Source organism: Halteromyces radiatus (genome assembly GCF_025201355.1).
Source record: "Halteromyces radiatus strain CBS 162.75 chromosome Unknown BX664scaffold_5, whole genome shotgun sequence".
NCBI lineage: Eukaryota > Fungi > Mucoromycota > Mucoromycetes > Mucorales > Cunninghamellaceae > Halteromyces > Halteromyces radiatus.
In genome coordinates, this window is record NW_026251691.1 from 933,056 (window position 1) to 954,500 (window position 21,445).

The 21,445-nt window shown below is 33.3% G+C and overlaps 10 protein-coding genes across 10 annotated transcripts; 4 read left to right on the forward strand and 6 right to left on the reverse strand.

The window, feature by feature from the left end:
* Window positions 1–12: 12 nt before the first annotated feature.
* On the reverse strand, window positions 13–986 carry BX664DRAFT_298911 (regulator of volume decrease after cellular swelling-domain-containing protein). The gene is made up of 3 exons (XM_051542289.1): window positions 784–986; window positions 471–685; window positions 13–385 (listed from the first exon to the last, which is right to left on the reverse strand). Exons 1-3 carry the CDS (start codon window positions 924–926, stop codon window positions 126–128), a joined length of 618 nt encoding a protein of 205 aa, XP_051399000.1. The 5' UTR covers window positions 927–986; the 3' UTR covers window positions 13–125.
* Window positions 987–1,001: 15 nt separating this feature from the next.
* Window positions 1,002–1,596, reverse strand: BX664DRAFT_335560 (uncharacterized protein). The gene is made up of 2 exons (XM_051545928.1): window positions 1,503–1,596; window positions 1,002–1,439 (listed from the first exon to the last, which is right to left on the reverse strand). Exons 1-2 carry the CDS (start codon window positions 1,543–1,545, stop codon window positions 1,174–1,176), a joined length of 309 nt encoding a protein of 102 aa, XP_051399001.1. The 5' UTR covers window positions 1,546–1,596; the 3' UTR covers window positions 1,002–1,173.
* A 1,422-nt stretch (window positions 1,597–3,018) lies between these two features.
* On the forward strand, window positions 3,019–4,304 carry BX664DRAFT_335564 (uncharacterized protein). Its single transcript, XM_051545929.1, has 2 exons — window positions 3,019–3,547; window positions 3,623–4,304. Exons 1-2 carry the CDS (start codon window positions 3,178–3,180, stop codon window positions 4,045–4,047), a joined length of 795 nt encoding a protein of 264 aa, XP_051399002.1. The 5' UTR covers window positions 3,019–3,177; the 3' UTR covers window positions 4,048–4,304.
* A 215-nt stretch (window positions 4,305–4,519) lies between these two features.
* BX664DRAFT_298914 (uncharacterized protein) lies at window positions 4,520–7,139 on the forward strand. The gene is made up of 2 exons (XM_051542290.1): window positions 4,520–6,873; window positions 6,966–7,139. Exons 1-2 carry the CDS (start codon window positions 4,583–4,585, stop codon window positions 7,045–7,047), a joined length of 2,373 nt encoding a protein of 790 aa, XP_051399003.1. The 5' UTR covers window positions 4,520–4,582; the 3' UTR covers window positions 7,048–7,139.
* Window positions 7,140–8,980: 1,841 nt separating this feature from the next.
* On the reverse strand, window positions 8,981–10,755 carry BX664DRAFT_335572 (uncharacterized protein). Its single transcript, XM_051545930.1, has 6 exons — window positions 10,670–10,755; window positions 10,353–10,593; window positions 10,193–10,266; window positions 9,841–10,102; window positions 9,366–9,760; window positions 8,981–9,279 (listed from the first exon to the last, which is right to left on the reverse strand). Exons 2-6 carry the CDS (start codon window positions 10,533–10,535, stop codon window positions 9,051–9,053), a joined length of 1,143 nt encoding a protein of 380 aa, XP_051399004.1. The 5' UTR covers window positions 10,536–10,593; window positions 10,670–10,755; the 3' UTR covers window positions 8,981–9,050.
* A 139-nt stretch (window positions 10,756–10,894) lies between these two features.
* Window positions 10,895–11,716, reverse strand: BX664DRAFT_335574 (uncharacterized protein). Its single transcript, XM_051545931.1, has 4 exons — window positions 11,683–11,716; window positions 11,578–11,599; window positions 11,120–11,280; window positions 10,895–11,062 (listed from the first exon to the last, which is right to left on the reverse strand). Exons 3-4 carry the CDS (start codon window positions 11,275–11,277, stop codon window positions 11,044–11,046), a joined length of 177 nt encoding a protein of 58 aa, XP_051399005.1. The 5' UTR covers window positions 11,278–11,280; window positions 11,578–11,599; window positions 11,683–11,716; the 3' UTR covers window positions 10,895–11,043.
* On the forward strand, window positions 11,480–15,020 carry BX664DRAFT_298919 (Cullin). Its single transcript, XM_051542291.1, has 13 exons — window positions 11,480–11,599; window positions 11,683–12,072; window positions 12,125–12,466; window positions 12,548–12,673; window positions 12,736–12,784; window positions 12,855–13,141; window positions 13,204–13,293; window positions 13,357–13,527; window positions 13,605–13,718; window positions 13,809–13,982; window positions 14,040–14,162; window positions 14,254–14,684; window positions 14,764–15,020. The coding sequence occupies exons 1-13, from the start codon at window positions 11,558–11,560 to the stop codon at window positions 14,786–14,788; spliced, it is 2,364 nt and encodes a 787-aa protein (XP_051399006.1). The 5' UTR covers window positions 11,480–11,557; the 3' UTR covers window positions 14,789–15,020.
* A 256-nt stretch (window positions 15,021–15,276) lies between these two features.
* On the reverse strand, window positions 15,277–16,429 carry BX664DRAFT_386770 (Tim17/Tim22/Tim23/Pmp24 family-domain-containing protein). Its single transcript, XM_051549345.1, has 2 exons — window positions 15,616–16,429; window positions 15,277–15,500 (listed from the first exon to the last, which is right to left on the reverse strand). The coding sequence occupies exons 1-2, from the start codon at window positions 16,217–16,219 to the stop codon at window positions 15,415–15,417; spliced, it is 690 nt and encodes a 229-aa protein (XP_051399007.1). The 5' UTR covers window positions 16,220–16,429; the 3' UTR covers window positions 15,277–15,414.
* Window positions 16,430–17,301: 872 nt separating this feature from the next.
* BX664DRAFT_374418 (uncharacterized protein) lies at window positions 17,302–18,098 on the forward strand (the record flags this gene model as incomplete). The annotated part of the gene is made up of 1 exon (XM_051548695.1): window positions 17,302–18,098. The coding sequence occupies exon 1, from the start codon at window positions 17,376–17,378 to the stop codon at window positions 18,096–18,098; it is 723 nt and encodes a 240-aa protein (XP_051399008.1). The 5' UTR covers window positions 17,302–17,375.
* A 680-nt stretch (window positions 18,099–18,778) lies between these two features.
* Window positions 18,779–20,180, reverse strand: BX664DRAFT_335580 (PLC-like phosphodiesterase). Its single transcript, XM_051545932.1, has 2 exons — window positions 19,484–20,180; window positions 18,779–19,330 (listed from the first exon to the last, which is right to left on the reverse strand). The coding sequence occupies exons 1-2, from the start codon at window positions 20,077–20,079 to the stop codon at window positions 18,850–18,852; spliced, it is 1,077 nt and encodes a 358-aa protein (XP_051399009.1). The 5' UTR covers window positions 20,080–20,180; the 3' UTR covers window positions 18,779–18,849.
* Between the last annotated feature and the right edge of the window lie 1,265 nt (window positions 20,181–21,445).

Below are 21,445 nucleotides of genomic sequence, written 5' to 3' on the forward strand. Positions count from 1 at the left end.
AAAAAAAAATTTCGTACGCATAACCCCAAATACAAATTGTACAGCAAAAACTATCTACAAAAAAAAAAGGAAACTAAACTAACAACTAATATGATCCAACAGGTTACATATATAATCTATCTGGATTAGTTGTCATCCATGGCATCATCAAATTGGTGATTTCTTTCGTCAGAATGATTGTTACCATTCTGAGTAGGTGCTGAATCGAAGACGGATTCCAAGTGTCGTAGTGCTGCCTGTTGTACTTCATTCAATTCGGTTTCGTCGCTTGGATTAGCATAGAAAGTTTCATCATTTTCTTGTTCCAAAGCTGCTTGTTCCGCCATGAATTCTTCGTCAGGATGTAAAGCTGCACAATCTGATAAAGCCATATAGATATCTTCCACTAGAAAAAAAAAAAAAAAAAGATTGCATTTAGATCATGACTTACTAGTCCTTTTCTTTTTTTTTTTTTTTTTTTTTTTGCTTACAAGAATTTGTATCTCTTGGCGTAAAAGTTAATTCAGTAACAATATCTTCGTGATCTTCATCTTCAGGTAATTGTTGATTTGGAAAGAATAATCCAGCATTGAGTTGACAGTAAATGGATGGTTCACCACTTTGACGAGAAATAGCATGAATAATGATATCAGGATATTCAACAGCTATACCAGCATTGGAAGATTCAGAATAAAAATATAACAAGCTATAGTAATTTTTGGTTTTGTTGAGATAAAAAAGAATAGAAAAAAAAAAAAAAAGGTTAGAATTAAAAAAAAAAAAGTGATATGATATACGATTTACCTTTCACACACATAAAGTTTGCCTTGAATAGTACCGTTAGAACCAGCCAAAGAAGGTGATACGTCGAGTCCTATATCATTTTGAGTATGTCGAATGGTCAAATTAGATAGATCTGGTGGACTAGATAGAAGGGTAATAGTCATTGTTGCAAATTGAATAGGAAATAAAAAAAAAAGTATTGGGAAGAGAAGGGGAAAAAAAAACAATTTGGAGACAAGCGGGACCAAAAAAAAAAAAAGATTTATTTGTTTATTGGAGAAAAAAAAAAGTCAGTAACAAAAGATAAAGCAAAATGAAGACTATACTAAAAATATGTAATGAAAAAAGAATGATATACTAGTAAACATGAATAAAAAGGAATGAGAAATACAAAATATATATTAAACTAAACTAGAATTTATTGGTGGTTTTCTTGTTCTTTTTAGCTCCTTTCTTTTTCTTGAAGTTAGCAGCTCTAAGGGTCTTGCTATTTTTCCGAGGTCCACTTGTTGAGATCTTTTTAGGTTCATCCGTCATCATATCATCACCTTGTTCCTTTGTATCTTGTTCCATATGATCTCCTACACTTGGTTTAGTAGCTGCTTCTACTTGAAGAGCTGCCAATCGTGCTAAACGAAGATCTTCCACTGGCTTGAAAACGGTAGCACGTTTAACGACTACAATAATCATAATAATAATAATGGTGTTAGTCTAATCGCTATTTGATTTAGTTACTTTACCATTTGCCCGCTTCTTAACGTGAGATCGAATTCCTTTAGCCATTTTCGTACAAAGGTGAGTTTGTGAGGGAGAAAAAGGAAAGAAGGGAAAAAGTTTTTTTTTTTTTTTTTTTTGTCTCTCTGTCAAGTGAAATTTTAAATCCAGTCATTGCTTTTGATTGGATCCTTGATTGAACGTCTTCTTGCTGTCGATGTTGCCACTTTTATGCGAACGAATTTCATTGATTCCCGGCATTAAGATATTATCATATGTTCTAGGTTAAAATTCCATTCTTACATCTAATCATTAGTTATGGTGGATTCCTCTCCCTCTCTCTGTCAGTTGTACAATAAAACGTTGACGATAGTCTTCGCTAATTTTTTTCTTTTTGTATGAAATAACGATGCTGTCTCTTCTAAATGAAGTATCATAAAACTAGAATTCACTTGTCACACTTGCTGATATGTTATCCTTATCGTTGTCCATCATATTCATTATTAATATTCATGACACTGTATGTCATCATACTCCTTGTTACTGGTGAATAATAAGACTACAAATTTAGCATATATATATATATATATTATTTAAGAATGAATAAAATGACTAATCTAACTTGTGGAGGTAAAAGCTGGGGTAGCACAGGGTATATATATAAAACTAGTCAAATGTTACTGTTGTTGTTGGAAGACCTTTTTAACCATTTCGTTTCTAGTGAAGGTATATCCAATAAAAAGTATGTGAGTAACGACACGGTATCGCCAATTGATATTTTTTTTATTATTTTGATCCTTTACCGATTCTTAAAGTTGAATATCATTTCTTTCAAGCTATCAACGTTTCGTACTGGATGTAAACTTTCAATAGCTTCATTTCTAGTAACAATAATAATAATAAAAAAAAAAAGAGAGAGAGATAAGAGATAATCCGTTCAAAACATGATTATTTTTTTTTATCAACTTACGCCTGAGGAGCGGAAACACCTTCAAGTATAAGGTTAAGTAAGCCAGTACTATCTTGATCAAACTGGTCATTAACTGTGCTTTGTTCCATTCGACAATGAGATACTTGAAAGTGAGGACTGTAACTTTCCACATTAGGTTCTTTAGTTTCCGATAAAAGTTCATTATCAAAATCTACTACAATTAGATTATCCTTTGCGATATCTGGGAATGGTTCATCTTCAAAAACATAATGTAATATAGGATGTTTGTAAGTATTGTGAACTTGATCACGAATTACTACCAACTGAGGAATATTGATAGGAGATATAACTGAAGTAGATGAAGGTAAAGATGGTGACTGTTGTTGTACTGTTTGAGAAGAAGAAGAATGTGTCGCCATTATATAAGATGGTATTATTATTATTATGTGAGAAAAAAAGAAAAGAGAAGAAAAAAAAAAAGCATTGGATTTTCAAACGATTGGTGCATGCAAATCAAAAATCTTGAGCGGAAAGTCAAACTCTGCCCTGTTTGTTTTTATTTTTCTCTGGCAGAACCAAAAAAATCTCTTAAATTTTTACTAAACCTTGCGATTTTTTTTGTTCATTCTTCTTTTCCCTATCTTATCAAAGTTTTCGCTTATAAAAACTGTAAGAATCCAATCTTATTTGGTTCTTTTTTCTTTTTCTTCTTTTTATTGTTGTTTTTATTTCTTTTATTCCCTTCTTTTATATATATATATTCTACTTTCATGTTATTTTATAAACATACTGCCAATATTATATATCGATCAAGATTCTTACGCAACCAGCAATGGCCCTTGCAACAATCCATTATTCGCAATTATACATCATCTTTTAGTAATGGAAAAGGACACAATAGTACCAACCAAACCAGATCATCAAATACAGAAGACGAAGAAAAAATCACTAAAGATTCTCAAGAACCTTTTGTTGCTAAACAGTCCAATGAACTTAACTTGTCTTTTATGCCAGTTATCAATATCCCACAAACTGAATTCGCTCATAATGCCTTTTTCTCATTACATCGACCATTACTTGGATTGGCAGATGAAGAAGAAAAACCATTTTTTTCAAATCAACCTCATGAAGACGAAGATGGTAGTATACAATATATATATTGTAAATTTTTTTGGATGACTCATTATTCTTTTTTTTTTTCTGTCTTATTTACAGTGGATGAACAAATTGCAAATTATATGACGGATCTTCGACCTTTTGAACCACCTTCAGCACCTGGAACTACTCAAGACAATGAAAAACATGATAGGAACTATACAACAATATCATTTAGCACAGGAGATGCTGACCAAGAATTTTATATGGAACAAACTCTGCCTATGTATTATATGCCGGAAAGTGATGATATTGTGGAATATCTATCAACTATGCAAGAAAGACTTGTACGACAAAATGCATTAGATGATCCAAACAACACTAACACTATGGGTAGGACAAGACGAAGACGGACAGATGTACTAACAGATTTGGGACTCAAAGCAAATTCAACATTATTCACACCTGTATCAAGATGGCAAAAACGATATCAACGGGGTCCATATCGTCATCGATGGAACAAAAAGAATGGTCCTACTTGGTAAATGTATGTATTGTACTTTAGCGATCTTATTATATTTTTACTCTTGTATATTATTGTATTCCTCCTCCTCCTCCACTTTCCTTTTCCCCCCCCCTCTCTCTCTTTCTTTCTTTCTTTTTTTTATTTCTCTCTTTATTTGATTCTTTCTCCTCTTTCTTTATTTGTCTTTCTCCTTTTAGTTCATTGTTTGTTTATAATATCGTATTTCCATCATCTCATTATTTTTGAATAAAGATAGAAAGTACTTGTCAATAACAATTTTACAGTAATAATGATAATAATGATTTAACTGAAACATATTTTTATATTGAATTCGATCAATGTTGCTGCATCCATCAATGATTCTTTTTTTTTTTTTTTTTTTTTTTTTTTGGGAGAACCTCAAAACAGGCTAGGTCTTCTGATTATTTGGTCACGGGGTAAAAAAAATAATAAAAAAAAAAAAAAAAAAAAAAAAACTGATTTGAACCTTTTTTTTTTTCTACAGATTTCTTCCCTTTTCTTTCTTTTCGAAAAATAAAGTGCGTTGAACAATAATGTACGGTGCTTATTTTCGACAAGGTTCCATCATGACAATACCTTACTCACTTCACCAACCGTTCTATACTCAGCAACCACAACCATTACCACATTCACTTATGCAACGTCAACGTCGCCCTTGGAAAAACAAAAAGCCAATACCCATTCCTGCTACTTCTCCTCCAAAGTCCATGGAAGAACGACCTCATTCAGACGATTTCCTTTTTTTTCTTGATATTGATCATCAATCCACTTCTACTCCTTCTTTTCCTTCTTGTATTGTACGCTTCCCACCATGCTCTTCTACTGAAACAATCCCTTTGCACGATATCAAGGTTTCTCCTACTGCCATCTCTTCTTCTTCTTCTTCTTCTTCTTCTTCTTCTTCTTCTTCTTCTGCTCAACGTACTGATCCTTTGGTTACTACATCCAAGATACCTTTAGATTTATCTATCTTTGACAAGCATGGCTCTACACGAAAATCAACTTCGTTTACTACTAAGTATGACAAGCAACCTGATACTAACCAGCATATATTGACCAATCGACATCATTCTCTTCAAGAACAAGACAACAAAAATCGGTGTTTGTTGCATCAAACAAAAGAAACACGTCAAAAGCAACGGAATCAATTTCAAGAACCACGCCACCATCGACCTAGCTTGTCTCAGGACGATAACTTTGTACCACCTCATCACTCGCAACCTGTAGCACATCATCGGTCTTCGTTTCCCGAGACACCTGGTCATCGTTATCCCACACAACAATATTACTATATGACTTTTCCTTATCCTTCCTATGGTCATCATTCCAATACAATTTATCCGAATCCTCAGTCTCATGGATATCCACCCCCTTTGGTTTATGATATTAGCAATCATCGCATAGAAGAGGGAAAATATCAGCATTATCGTCATCAAGAACAACAGTATCGATTAAGACGAATCTCCACCAACACGACCAATAGCACCTATTCATCATCAGATATGACACCTCGCCGGTTTAGTAGTGGTAGTACAAATAGTAGTAAGAGTACTTTAGCTTCTAGTATGGAAAGTGCGAAAACATGGAACAATGACTTCTCACCAACAACAACAACATCCTTTTATCCGACACTATCCAACGAAGAGAATGGTACTGAGCAATGCAAATCTCTCAATACAATGCATGATTCCGTAGTTTCTGCCATCACTCCGCCATCATCCATTCCTGACGAACAACATCCAACATTAGAAACTGTATTAAGTGACATTACAAGGCCGAAGCCGGATGTGGAACAAGTTACATCATCGTGTGACACCAGTGATGATATTTCGACTGCAAGTACAGAAAACTGCAGCAATGCTCAAGTTATTGACAGAAAAAAGGACATACAGACTGAAGAACACATCGACAACAACTATGATATTGGTACAGTGGAAGAGGAAACAGGACTTTCTTGGATTCAGCAACATCAGCATCATAACGACAACAATTGTCATGATGACAAAAATCACTTGGATAGCACAACGATGTTTGCGGAAAATACTAGTAGGACGGCAGAAAAGGAAATGATTACAGTCAATACAACATCAAATTCAACCATCAACCAAATACATTCGACTACGTTATTGTCTTCATCTCCAGCAGCTTCTTCATCATCTACAAAATCATCAACATCATCCTCATCAGCAGTATCATCATTACCAACACCATCATCAGCAGCAGAAGCAGCAGTAGTAGTAACGACATCAATGAATAAAGAAGAAATTACAGCAGCAATACCTGTTTGGGCTGATCCAATCAAAGTACGTGACAATCCTATAAGATATAAAGTGATTCAAGATTATATGACAAAACACAACTTATCCTATAGCTCAGCTCTTCCACTTCAACAAGAAGCTGTATTCTATTTTGGTGACACATCGAAAACAAAGACGACGGCCATCAATTATCGATCTAGTATGCAAAAACTCTTTACATGTCAAACGGTATGGGAATTCACAGCTCGTTGGCGTAGGCACAAAGAAAGCTTAGGGTATAGACCATCTGAATTGGCAATCAATCAAAACCTGTACTGTTTCCAAAAAGGGGTGGAGCCTATGTGGGAAGATAAGGTGAACAAGGATGGTGGACGACTGACGCTGTGTCCTGGTAAACATGTTGTATTGGATGATCTCTTTGACTGGTTGTTATGTGCCTTTGTAGGTAGTCATTTGGCAAAACATGGGATGGTTGGACTTGTATTATCGAAACGAACACGGACGGATCGAATTGAACTTTGGTTAGATCACTCTTCTACCTGTCCAGATAAGGTGACTTCTTTAAAGTAAGGATGAGTTATGTTTAAAAAAAAAAAAAAAAAAAAAGAGATAGTTGGCCTTATTCTCTCTTTTTCATTTACTCCTTTTTTTTTTTTAGGAACAATTTACTGAACTTTCTTCCAATGGGATTACACGAACCAGTCAATTCATCACGCTATAAAAAACATTATGATCGATGAATGCCTTCCTCCATTTTTTTTTTTTTAATTTTTGTATATACGTATGTTTATATATTTTATTATTGTGGATATTTCTTTTTGTTTTGATTGTTTATTTATATAGTTTAGTTTAGTTATTTTTATATTATATAATGAATAAAATAAAATAAGAAAATACAATACTTTAGAACGTGTATTATATGTTTGATTCTCCTTGGATAATTCTAGAGTGGCACTTTTTGAATAATCAAGTATTCATTGGAATGTATTCACAATCTAATTTTTTTTTTTTTTTTTGCCATCTTTATAAATTTTTTTCACTCATCCCCCTTTCCCCTTTTTTTTTTATTATAGTGAGAGATAAGACAAAATGGAAACATCATGTCTATATTTGGAATATGACTTTTTTTTTTTATTAATAGACTTGTTATAAAATCATATTTCTACTTTGATTGAAATCAATCATCATCATCGTATCTATATATTCTTTTTCTTTTTTTTTTTTTTATTATTCTTTTTTTATTATTTCTTTGATCAATGACTCCATCTGTTACATTACCTTCTACCTTGGCAACACCTTCAAGAGTCTTTTTCTCTCCTTTCCCTCCACCCAATGAAAATAAACAATCATCATCAACATCCTTTGAACAACAACATTCTACCTCCATTCTTCATACCATGGCGATGATGTCTTCTGAGCAACAACAAAAAAAACATTCCATCCGACCTTATGAAATCTCCACTGATTTGGCACGCACAAGTGAAATTTATAGCAAGCAATCCTCTGTTTCACCGATCCCTCATTTCTCAATGCCACCAAAACGATCAACATCATTAGTAAAATCGAATGATGATAATGATGATCTTTTTTCACTGGGTCAATACAGTACTCTTGATAGTGAAGATGATGATGATGATGATGATGATGATACTTTTGATGTTGTATCATTTTATTATCATCAAAGTACAAATGATATCAAAATATTATCTCCTTCTGCACCATCATCGTCTTCTTTATCTTCATCTCTTTTATCTTCATCATCATCATCATCATCATCACCATGTCTTCGAGCATCAGTATCTACACCTTTATTGAAATCACGTCAGTCATTATCCACATCAAAATGGATGAAGCATGTATCACAAACATCTGGATTATTGGAAAAAAAGCTATCCAAGGGGTTTCCTTTTCGATCGACACTGCCGACCATTCCACTCCACATGGTCAATGCCCACACATCATCATCATCATCATCATCATCTTTACCTAACAAGGATCATTTGCCTATCAGTAAAGCATTATATCGAGGTTCACCCCTTGTACAGCAATATCTGAAATCGGTAACACAACCTCATCATTGGGATAATATGCTTCAATATGGCTTTCCTTGTCCTCATTCCCTTCGATTACCCTTTCATAATGAATGTCAAACAACATGTCATCAATGTGCCGGACAACAACGTTTGATGACATTACGTGTCACTCTGACACCTCAACACGCTCGGGCCAATGAAAAGGATATTTACAAAAAGAAACGGAAATCAAAATATCCTTCCAAATAACCTTTTTTTTTTTTTTTTTTTTTTTTTGCCTTCTCCCAATTTGAAGGTTACTCTCCTGTATTTTGCGTTGATCATCCCTTTTGTACTTTTTTTATCTTCATTGTGATGATGATTTCTTCCCCCCTTGTTATTATTCTTTTTCTTGTTTCATATTATCTTGTAAACCAATAAAATCTTGAATCAACTTTTTTTTTTTTTCGTTCACACAACACCACGAGGGAAAAAGTCATTTCCTTTTTAGTCAACAGTCATCTGGGTCACCTCTCTCCTTTCGCATACTCATTTGCGCGCATATACATTTGGGTTCCATCATATAAAATTTATATAGATATTTATAGAAGTGAAGGAACAAGTGGTATTTTTTTTTATTACAAAACAACAGTGAATTTACAAAAAAAAAAAAAAAAAAGAGTAAACACAACAACGATAATGATCAAGAGAAAAAGCTAATCTTTAACTCACTAATTTTTTTTGGCATCCAATTTTTCTTCAGTAGCAGGGGTAGCATTAGTAGCATCCGTTTCCTTGACTTGATCCTTTGATTCTTCAGTTTCACGAGGACGTTCAGAAAGAGCAATCTTGAGATAAATGGTACGACCTTCCAATTCTACATCTTTAACATTTTCCAAAGCCTTCAATTGTTCTTCTTCTGTTTCCAAATCAACGAAACCATATCCCTTGGAACGACCACTAAAAAAAAAAAAAAAAAAAATCAGATGTCAAACATTATAATTCCCTATTTTCGTTAAGTTTTTTTTAAGGGGATTAAGACTTACTTTCTCATTCTAGCCACATGAGCAGACTTGACCTTGTAATCCTTAAAGACTTCCTTGAGAGTTTCATCCACAGAAGCATAGGGCAAATTGGCTACAAATAAGGTGGTCTTGGAAGGCTCAGTCAATTCTTTCTTCACACGACGACGTTCAGTACGAGCAGGAACTTCACCAATAGCAGCAGCAGCAGCAGCAGCAGCCTTTTTCTTGTTCTTGTTTCGCTTGCGACGAGATACACGACGGGCACGGGAAGAGGATGCTTCAGACGCATCGGATGGAGCTTGTTCTTCGTCATCAGTGGTAGTGGTAGTAGCTTTGTTGGCCTTTTTGCCATTGGTGGTACTGGGCTCTTTGACTTTTTCTTCGGTGGCATCACCATCCTCGGTCTTCTTGTTCTTCTATATATAATAAGAATAATAATAATCAAGAAAAAAATAATGAGAAAACATTTGGGCTCTTATCATTTTATTCGACTTACGTTTTTACGAGCACGGCGCTTGCGTTGTTTAGGGGCAGCTTCAGTTTCAGCGGTGGTGTCATTTGTAGTAGCTTCAGGCTTGGCGACAATAGGCTTAGGACGGGCCACTTCTACATTGATTTCACGACCATCCAATTCCTTCTTATTCAATTCTTGAGCAGCCTTGGTAGCGTCTTCCAAAGTGGCAAAAGTCACAAAACCATACCCAGCAGAACGTCTCTTGAAGCGGTGTTGACGGATGGTGATGATTTTGGCTTCCAATCTAAAAATAACCCAATGATGAATACAAAAAAAAAAAAAAAAGATCCTCTTTGTTTTCATCATTATAAAATCATCCTATGAAAATACTTACACTTTTCCTGAAGTTTCAAAGAACGAGACAAGACCTTCTTCCTTTGTCTGGAAGGAAAGGTTACCCACAAACACCTAAAAATATTTATCAATGTCAGTACCACTTTTATTTTTATAATAAACGCGCTTCTTTTTTTTTTTTGGAGAAAAAAAATACTTACCTTGTGGTCGTTTTCTTCCGTAGCTGCTACTTTATCATTTGGGGCAGAAGTGGTGGTAGAAGAGTTGGTAACTTCAGTAGTAGTAGAAGTAGCAGCAGCTGTAGTAGTAGTGGGGACTGGAGGTTGAGCTGGAGTTTCCTTGGCAACAGAAGGGGCGACAGTGGGCTTTTGTTCAGTGGACATGTTTGAGGGACGGAAAGGATGGCACGAAAAAGAGGAACCGAATATATGGGGCAACAATCTATATTATAATAACAATAAAAAAAAAAGAGTTAAAAGATAGTTTGTAGCTACGAATTATTATTTCTTTTTATTACCACAAGATAACTGTAAAGACACAGAGAGTGAAATAAAAAAGAGATTTGTTCTAAAAGACTAACAGATGAAAAAAAGAAAAAAAAAAAAGGAAAAGAAAAAGAAAGAAAACGAAAGAAAAAAAAAAGACCTTTACATACATTTCCGTCGCAGCATATTTTCAGAAGTCCGGCGGCAGTCGTCATGACATACAGCTGGGTTTTTATTATTGGTTTTTCCATCAAGGACAGGCAATTACAAAAAAAAAAAAAAAAGGAAACTGTATACAATTACAAGACAATATACTACAAAAGTTACATCTAATCAGGAGAATATATATATATATATAAACAGGAAACACAATTTCTAGGTCAGAAATTATTATTTTGTTCAAGTTTTACCACTTGCGTTTAACCTAAGAAAGAAGAAATGTAAGAACAAGACTATATTTTTTTTTTTTTGATCGTCTTACCACTTTTTGGACACATTGTTTGAATGCTTCAAATTCTTTTGCACATAGATCTTTATGAGCATCCTTATAATTGATAGCAATACATTTTCCATAGGCAGCAGACTGACCGGGACAGGAAGCAACACCTTTAGCTAAGAGACCAACACCTTTAGTTTTCATTTGGTAAGAATAAAAAGAAAAGTAAAAAAAAAAAAAAATCGGAGCGAAAAAAAAAATTACTTTTTGGATACGAGTGTATACAGAAATGGCTCTTTTTTTTTTTCCTCCTTTTCTCTCGCCAACAGCGAAATTCCAACCTTTCATTTCTTTCTCCGTTTCTCTTGTATCTGTCTTCTTTTTACCTCTTTTTTTTTTTTTTCTTATTAATTACTATTATTATTATTATTATTATTTATTTTTTATTGTTCCGTTATATTCTTACCTTACCATCTTATTAACCATGTCTATTCGGAAAACAAGAATCAAACCTCCCAAACGAACAGTAAGATTACTATATAGATGAATAACATTTATCTTATAATAATAATAAAATATGCGTTACTTATTGTTTGACTTTCATTATAGATTAGTACTGATCGCAATCAAGACTATGAAGAAGGATTCCAAGTTTTATGTAAAGCCATTACTGAAATTTTCCACAAGAATGCTCGCAATCTATCCTATGAATTATTGTATCGTACAGCTTACAACTTGACTTTACACCAACACGGTGAACGACTTTATGAAGGTGTCAAAGGCGTTATTGCAGACTATTTAGAAACGGTGGCGGAGCAATCGATTGTACCAGCGTTTGTTATTACAGCAGGCACAGCAGCAGGAAATGGTGGTTCAGCTCTTAATGTCATTGATGGATCTAGGGCCGACGCTGGTGCTTCGTTTTTGAAAACTGTTAAACTTGTATGGGATGATTACACTACAGCCATGACTATGATTCAATATACTCTTCATTATTTGGTAAGTTCTATTAAATAAAATAATGACAATTTATTGATTTATTTTTGTTTAGGACGATAAATTACCAAAATATAATTTACCGCACGTATTCGATATGGGATTGGATTTATTTCGTGATAGAATTATACGATCAGAAAAATATCCTATTCAAAATCATTTGATAACAGCCATGTTGAATCAAATCCAGTTGGAACGACATGGTGATGTGATTGATCGTAGCGCCATCAAATTATCTGTCACCATGCTCTCTGAACTCACTGATCCAGCAACGAAAGAAACAGTATATGTTACAGATTTTGAAACAAAGTACCTAGAAACTAGCACAGCATTTTATCAAGTGGAAAGTCAAACTCTTACCAACACCAATTATGATGCCCCTGAATTTATGCGCAAGGTAAATAACAAGAAAGAAAGAAAAAAAAAGAATATAAACAAAATAATTTTTAATACTATTTTTTTTTTTTTAATATCAAAGGTGGAAAAACGATTGGATGAAGAAGAAGAAAGAACAAATCACTGCTTGTCAATGGTGACTGAACCCAAGATTAGGAATATTGTGGAAACTCAATTGATTGCTAATAACTTGAAAACCATTATGGATGTAAGTGATTTACCTTTTCCCGAAATGACGTTTTAATTTTTTTTTCTTTTTCGAACTCTTAGATGCCGAACTCAGGACTGGAAAATATGTTAAACACTGACAAATATCAAGGTAAGGATGCACATATATCATTTAAGGATGAATAAATAAGTGATTGAACATTTTTTTTTTATTATTGTAGATCTGTCACGCATGTACAAGCTCTTTTCTCGTGTGCCAGCTGGTCTGAACGAAATGAAAATTGCCATCAGCAAATATATCCTACAACGAGGCACGGATATTAATCAGCATATCAATACAGATATATTGACAAATTGCAATACGAAACAGAAATCGACTACTTCTGCTGGTGGAGCTCAAACCGCAATCCGATGGGTGGAACAAGTCCTAGAGTTACAAACAAAATTTGATCGTATTCTGGAAATTTCTGCAAACAAGGACAAAGCTTTCCAAACGGCTTTTAATGAAGTAAAAACTTGATCATCAACACGCTCGATATATGATTTCTCATTCTTCTTTTTATTCTTTAGGCATTCGAACAATTCATTAACGAAAATGCGAAATCATCAGAATTCATATCTTTATTCATTGACGAAAATCTCAAGAAAGGATTGAAAGGCGTAAGTGCTTCAGAAAAAAAAAAATTAAGGAAACAACACTCACTTTATATATCACATGGGTAGAAAACTGAAGATGAGGTGGATGATGTATTGGACAAGACCATTATGCTATTTCGATTCCTTCGCGACAAGGATGTGTTTGAACGATATTACAAGCAACATTTGGCCAAAAGACTTTTATTCAATCGCAGTGTATCAGATGATGCTGAACGGGGTATGCTTGGGAAGCTCAAGGTAAATCAATTCGAAAAAAAAGAAAAAGACATTATTCTATATATTAATTTTTTTTTTTTTTTGCCATCGATATATAGAGAGAATGTGGATATCAATTTACAAACAAATTGGAAGGAATGTTCAACGATATGCGACTCTCCATGGAAATGAACTCTCAATTCAAAGAATTCCAAGATAAGGCTACTAATACGGTAAAACAAGAAAATAATATGGAAAGAGAAAAAAAAAATCGTATATCCATGATCATACTAAAAATTTTGATACATTCATATCATATATAGAAACTAGATCTGGAAACCAATGTTACTGTACTTACATCTACGTTCTGGCCAATGAACCTCTCAACTCTACCGAAATGCATTATGCCCTCAAAAGTATCAAATGCTTGTCTAGCATTTGAAAAGTTTTACTTCAGTCGACACAGTGGAAGAAGGCTGACTTGGCAAGCTCAAATGGTAATAAAAAAAAAAGAAAGAATTGCCAAAATTTATACTCATCAACTGATATATCAGGGTACCGCGGATATCAAGGCACAATTCAAATCTAGCAAACATATTCTCAACGTATCAACGTATGCCATGTTTGTGCTTCTTTTATTTAACAATCTTGATGCGGATGACAGTCTGACATTGGAGGTAGGATCTAACTCTGTTTGTGTCTCTCTATATTTGGCAATACTGACAGTTGTCCTTTTACTTCCTTTTTTTTTTTGAAAAAAAAAAATAGGAAATCCAGGAACAAACGAATATTCCAATGGCAGATTTGAATAGAACACTACAATCACTGGCATGTGCAAAGTACAAAATCTTACTGAAGAACGAAAAAGGACGCGATATTCAACCTGGAGAACGATTCAAGGTGAATGTAAATTTTTCTGCCAATCTAGCGCGAATCAAGGTACAATCCCTGGCGACCAAAGTGGAAACTGATACTGAACGAAAAATTACTCAAGACAAAGTGGATGAAGAACGACAACATCAAATAGAAGCTGCTATTGTCCGCATCATGAAGAACAGAAAACTTATGGAACATAATTTACTCATTGCCGAAGTCACAAAACAACTTAGTCCTAGGTTTATGCCAAGTCCTGTTATGACAAAGAAACGCATAGAAGCTTTGATCGACCGAGAATATTTGGAAAGAAGTCCTGATGATAGGTAATGAAATATACATATATATAATAGAAAAGAGTTTATTGAACAATATATCATTGACTTTACTTTTTTTTTATTATAGACGCTCTTATCAATATTTGGCCTAGTTATTTTTTTTTATATTATCACATTTATCCTTAGAATTCGTTTTATTTATTTCTTCCATCCTCCTTTTCGCTCACTCGTATCCGTACTTTGATACTTACCTTTTTTTTTTTTTTTCTCATCCTCTCTTTTTCGTTATTCCCTGCTCTCTCTCACACGCACACCAGGTTGACAATATACCAAAAATCAATAAACAACTCTATTATTTTTAGTTTACTGCAGATGCCTAATGACTATTGATACCTAACAAAATGACTTTTTTTTTAACATATAACATATTATCTAATCGTCTTCATCACAATTATTTTTCAACATGATCCAACTTTCTTTTATGCAACCGTAATGCTCTATTGAATCTATTCAAAATAGAAAATAATAAAAAAAAGATATCATCATACTATATGGCTGAGATTTTTTTAATGTAATTCTTTTATTTGTAAAGGTAAAGGAATGATATGGAAGTATATAAAAATAAAAATAAAAAAAAGAGAGAGGGGAAGAGTAATAAATAAAAGAAATCTACAATTACTATGCACAACAAGGGGAAAAGGGAAGATGGAGAGAATAAAAAAAACGAAGGATGAAGGAAATAGGAATCTAATATTGTTATTGTTGTTTTATTATCCGTCTAATCAGTGAATGCCTTGGAAAGAAGAGACCATACACCAGCAACAGTAGCACAAGCACCAGAAGACATGGCCATTACACGAGGTCCTAATATCATCCAAGAAAAAAAAAAGATCATCAGTAATCCATCATCATACCACAGGGAAACTCTTAACATATATATCTATCTCTTTGATTTTTTTTTTCCTCTTATATTTCTTACCAGCAGTACACTTGAAGATAGCACCAGAAATGGCACCGCCAGCAATGCTATTAAAAATATCATGAGTACCTCTTGAGGCATCAATCATAGCAGTGGTACCATTGTACATCATAGCAATAACACCAACAGAATTACCAAGTCCAGGACCACGACGAGTGATTGTGTTGAGAGTAGTATTCAGACGAACTTTCATATTGGTAGATGTAGTGCTGCTCTTCTTCAAACCTTCAGCCAAACCAAAAGCACCACCCAAAGTCAAACCAGCCAAGTAAGCAGTACCAGTACCATAACAAAGATCATCAGTCCAACCACGAGAAGGAGTCAAAGCACCACCACCGTAAGATGTTGAGTCAGTAGCATTGTCGATTTGAAGGAAATCAATACCACCTTGCAAAGCCATGGGTTGAAGCTTAGAACTGTCATATTGTAAACTGGACATAAAGTCGGGCATCTTTTCATAAGAATTCTCGCCAAAGGATTCAGTAGAAGATTCGAATCCACTGTTGCCAGAAGGTGAATACAAATCATCGGCATCTTGACTTAATGTTTCGTTGCTGATAGTAGTGCTGTCATTGTTTGAAGATCCAAAACCGAAAATACCCATTTTTGTTGTTGTCTAATATGTGCAAATGTAATAAGATTATCTAAGTACGTAAAAGTAATAATAATAAAAAAAAAAAGTGGAGGATATAAACCTATAAATTAAGGTCAATATTTAAAAAAAAAGAAAAGTATGAGTAGAATAAAAAGGAAAGAAAAAGAAAAAAAAAAAGTTTGTTCCGTGGCCAGACTACTCTCCACTTTGGTCTCACCCCCTCCCTTTGCTTCCTTTAACGTGTGACTGGTGGATCGGAGTGGCTGCTTATCCCTAGTTTATCAAATCAATCATGGTTATCCCTTCTGCTGAATATTTCTACAGTAAAAATGAATAATAAAAGGATGAATCAATAAATTTCTATAGTGAAATAATCAAGGCATAAATATATATTATAGCTACCCGGATTAAAAGAAAGAATCTACTATGAGACAATAAGCAAAAAGAAAAAAAAAAGTTTTCATTCTCAGAAGTCTACTAAAAGTCTTAAATGGTTGTCAAGGAGAGCATAGAAGATGATCTGTATCATATGATCTGTATCATATGCAGTGAAAAAGCTTAGATCATCGTCAAGTCTTCACTTTTTTTTTGTTTCAAAGAAAGAGTCTATACTGTTCCATTTTGAAAGTCTAGTACTCAATATAGCAACCTAAAATGGAAACCAGGGGTCATCAGTGTAGGCGGAAATACAATATCCTTAAAGGTCGAGACAATGAAGGATTTACCATGAAGAAAATAAAATAAATAGTAAAAAAAAAAAAAAAAAAAAAAAAAAAAAAAAAAAGAAAAGAAAAGAAAGAAAAGGATGATCGATATTCATACAGAGAACCAACAATGAAAAGAAAGAAAAAAAAAAGGACTACAGGATGATGATGATGATAACAATGAATTTGGATATGGAAGATAAAAACAAGACATTTTTCATAATGAACTTTAAAAGTACGTTGATCAAAAGACTAGACATTGCCTAAACCAGTAATCGTTTTTAATCGTATATTTTTTTTTTTTTCAATCCAAAACATTCATCTATCAGGTAAGGAGACAATCATCATTTCTTTTGATCGTAGCTCTTCATTTATTGTATTTATATCTCTTTTTTTTTTTTTTTCTTCTTCTTCTTTTTTTTTCTACCATCTTCTTTTTTTTTTATCAAGATTAACTAACTATGGCTATTTCCGATTATGTCTATTATGCATATGATGAGGCATCATCATTACCACAACAATTTGGCAAAATGATTCAAAGTGTTGCGCGAACAAAAGGTATCGGTCGTCAACGTGTTTTGGAAGCTATGGATGATACTATTCAACAACATCAATCATCATCATCATCATCATCATCATCATCATCATCATCATCACCTAGATGGATGCCTCCTCAATATAGTTTATTATTTCAAGCCACTACGAGAAAATTAACACGACAAAATACTTCTTTACAAAAACAAGTCTTATTGAAACAGTTATTCAACAAACTCCAAACAACTAAACGTCATGGCATGATCATCTCGCCTAGTACATATCATCCAATATATAATCAGCCCCATCATCACCATTGTCATTATCAGAAACCCAATAAATTATCCTATCTTCATAAAAAACATCAAAAATATTATCAAACTAAAAATGATGTTCATGCAGGACAACACCACCGACAACCATTACACGTGCAAGATGCTTCATCATGTCCGCCTATCGATACAATAACACTCCAAAGAAAACGTTCTTCACCTCCATCACCCATTTCTCCACCATTGATCGCAAAAATGATATGTAACAATGATGATGATGATGATGATGATGTACCATTAGGTGCATTAATATCTCAACAGCAACAAGTATCATATCAACAAAAATTATTTCATCGTGCCGGCATCGTTGTGATTTAATACATTCTCAATACACTCTTCTATCTATTTTTCTTTATATCTCAATACATAATATAAAATAATTTGGTTTCCGTAGTCAAATGTGTGTGTACAAAAAAAAAAAAAATAATAATAATAATAAAAAGCATTACCCCAAAAGGAAATGAGGCTGACTCCACTTATTGGTTGCTCTTTTTTTTTTTTTTTTAATTATTATTACCGCAGATTTTTTTCTGTTTCCCAAAATGGGCCCTTCGTCCTGTATTCTCATTTGATGATGTCAAAAAAAAAAGCCAAATAATTCCTGTTTCATAAATCCCAAAACAATTTAAGTGTAGATCTTTTTTAGATTGCATCATTTTATAAACATAAATCAGAGAGAGAAAGAGATTCAGCCTCAAACAACAGATTTGATGGTAATACAAATGAAATAGTTACATAAAGGGTCGCATGCCAAGTCTGAGCGGTATTCAAAACCCAATCCAAGGGGTCTAGTCATAGGAAGATTTAAATTTAGCTACAATGATAGAAATTGACACTAATAGAAACGTGTATCAAAACGAACACTAAAATAATCAAAGGATGAACATGTGTTCTAGTATTATTGTTTCTTTGTAATGAAAAAAAAAGAAATTCCAATCTTTTATTTTGAACATGTAAAATGACAATAAATAAAAAAAAAATACATAAGACTAAAAAAAAAAAAAAAAAGAAAACTAAACTAATAATAATAATAAACAATCAACAATACTCTAAAAGCAGAAAGTTCAGTCTAAAATAAAAGTATAGCAGCAATGGCTAATAGGATAGAGGAAGAAAAGATCGGTACCGTCAAAGTAGAACCCGCTGATTGTCCATTGGAACCTCCATTGCCTGTTGATTGTGTTGCTTGATTACATTTGAGAGATGTTGCAGTATAAGTAACATTGTTGAGTTGAGCTGCAATTTGCAAAGTGTTGCCATAGTTGTAGAAATCCACTTCTAAAAATGTAGGAGCTCGACCAAAGGTGGATTTACATTGTTGAGCTTGATTGGAGAGAGATTGTGAATTTGTACTATTTGCTTTTCCTTTTTGTGGGATTTCGATTGCTGTGCCTCCAAGATTGAGACTACCATAAAGGAAATGATTCATCACATACATCATACTTTGAGGATTGGAAGGATCGGCTGGTCGGTCAATAGTACATGTAAATGAGGTGTCATTATTGTTGTTGTATGGGGTTTCAAATACATAATCGAATTCTGATAACAACCTATAAATAAGAATTGTTGTAGGACAAAAAAAAAAAAAGGGATGTATAAATAAAATTGTACACAAACGCACACACACACAGAGAGACATATTGGGATATATATATATATATATATCATATCATCATCATTCCATCCATTCCAATTTAACTTACCAAGGTACTTGAGATTGATCAGCACCAAGATCTGTGAATGTCACTACTCGCTTGCCAGAACTAATCATTTCTTGTAAAGTAGGCCAAGTATTATTACCAGAAGGTTGTGTATAAACATAATCCAACATCCCAGCAGCTTGATAGATAGCATTGAAATCGGAAGGTTGAAATGCCTTGTTGTTGGGTGTATTCCACATGATGGTGATTACTTCATTAGGATTATTCTTTAACCATGACACTACTTGACTGAGTGTATCCTTGGCAGGTCCAGCGTCCAAAATAGTACAAGACGTATGACATAAATGAATGTTGTTAGCAGGATCAGAAGCAGTTGTATTAGAAGGTAATACCGCAGATAGTTTGAGTCCTCTTACACCATCGTCTAATTGAGTTGTTACTGAACAAGCTTGGTTTGCTGCTGGATTAGCCATGTATGAGTATGAATTGTGAGTGACAATGGTGGTAACTTGGTGATAAGGTACCGAGCATAATTGACTATAACCGTTACATGCTTGTTGTGCGGATACGGAAGTAGTTAACGATGTTGCTGCTATTAACGTGGTAATAATAGTCCCAATTGAAAAAGTAATATACATAGTCAATAATAATAATAATAATAATAAAAAGGAAAACTAAAAGAAAAAGGAAAGAAAGGACAAAGAAAAGAGAAACAAAGGTCCCAAAATAGTTTGCTACTTTTTTAAACTGTTTTTTTTTTTTTTTTGAGTTACCGCCAACCAGTCGTATTAGTCGTATTGTACAAAGCCGATATCCTAAATTAGGAACAGAGCCTATGATTTCTAAAATGAACCAAAAAACAGCTTTTTAATTTTAATAGGCAGAGCAGAATATACGTATAAAAAAAAAATCTTAGTGGATCATCCTTTTTTCCCCTTATTGACAATAAATAATAATGCAGATGAGTTTTTATATAGTGTTTGAATGTTAATAATAATAATAAATGTTAGGCAAAAAGCAGATGATACCGGAGAATGAACATGACACCTCAAAAAAGTGAATGATTCAGGTCAAGGCATTACACACTTTTTTTTTTCTTTTATTTCTCTTTTTTTCCCTCCTCTTTTTTCTCTTCTGTTACTCCTCGTGTTCTCCCTTTTGTCACTTATATATATATACTTTATTTTCCTTTTTTTTAATTTTTTTTTATTTATCTCTTTTCTTTTTCCTCTTTCTTTCTTTCTTTCTTTCTTTCTTTCTTTTTGTTTGTAACAAAAAGATAAGCTCTTTTTTTTTAAAAAAAAAAAAAAAAAAAACTTCTTACCATCAAAAAGATTGAAAAAGAAAGTCTGAATAAATTTGATTTATATTCATCTATTATAATCATGCATCGTTCTACAAGTTATCAAGTTTCTTCTTCACCAACACCAATACTCGAACATATGTATTCTCAACAACAATGGACGCGAAATTGGATAGAATCTATTATACAACAACCTTTACCTATCACCAACTTATTTCTTTGCTTACGAAACGGCGTTATTCTTTGCAGGTAACCAAAAAAGAGAGAAAAAAAAGTGTATTTTAGTAGTAGGAAACAAAAGGAGGAATAGGGGAAGAAAAAAAAAAAAGGAAAAAGAAAGGGAGGAAAAAAAAAAAGACTAAGTAGTATTACAGGAAGGGAGGTAACTTCTTTTATAGTTACTTGGTTTATAAAATAGAAATCCTCGGGCAAAGGAGTGGAAGCAGAAAGTATATGTAGTATATTAATTATCTTTTTTTTTTAATAGAATGATGAATAGACTACAACCGGGGGCTGTGCGACATATCCATTACAATGAATGCATATCTGCAAAAGTATAGATATAAAAGAAAAGAAAAAAACTTTTGTTTAAGGAGAACATTATATTTTTACTAATACTCTTCTTATTTTTTTTATTTTTATTTTATATTATAAAATATATATGATAGGAAGAGAATATTCGTCAGTTTTTGAAAGCTGGA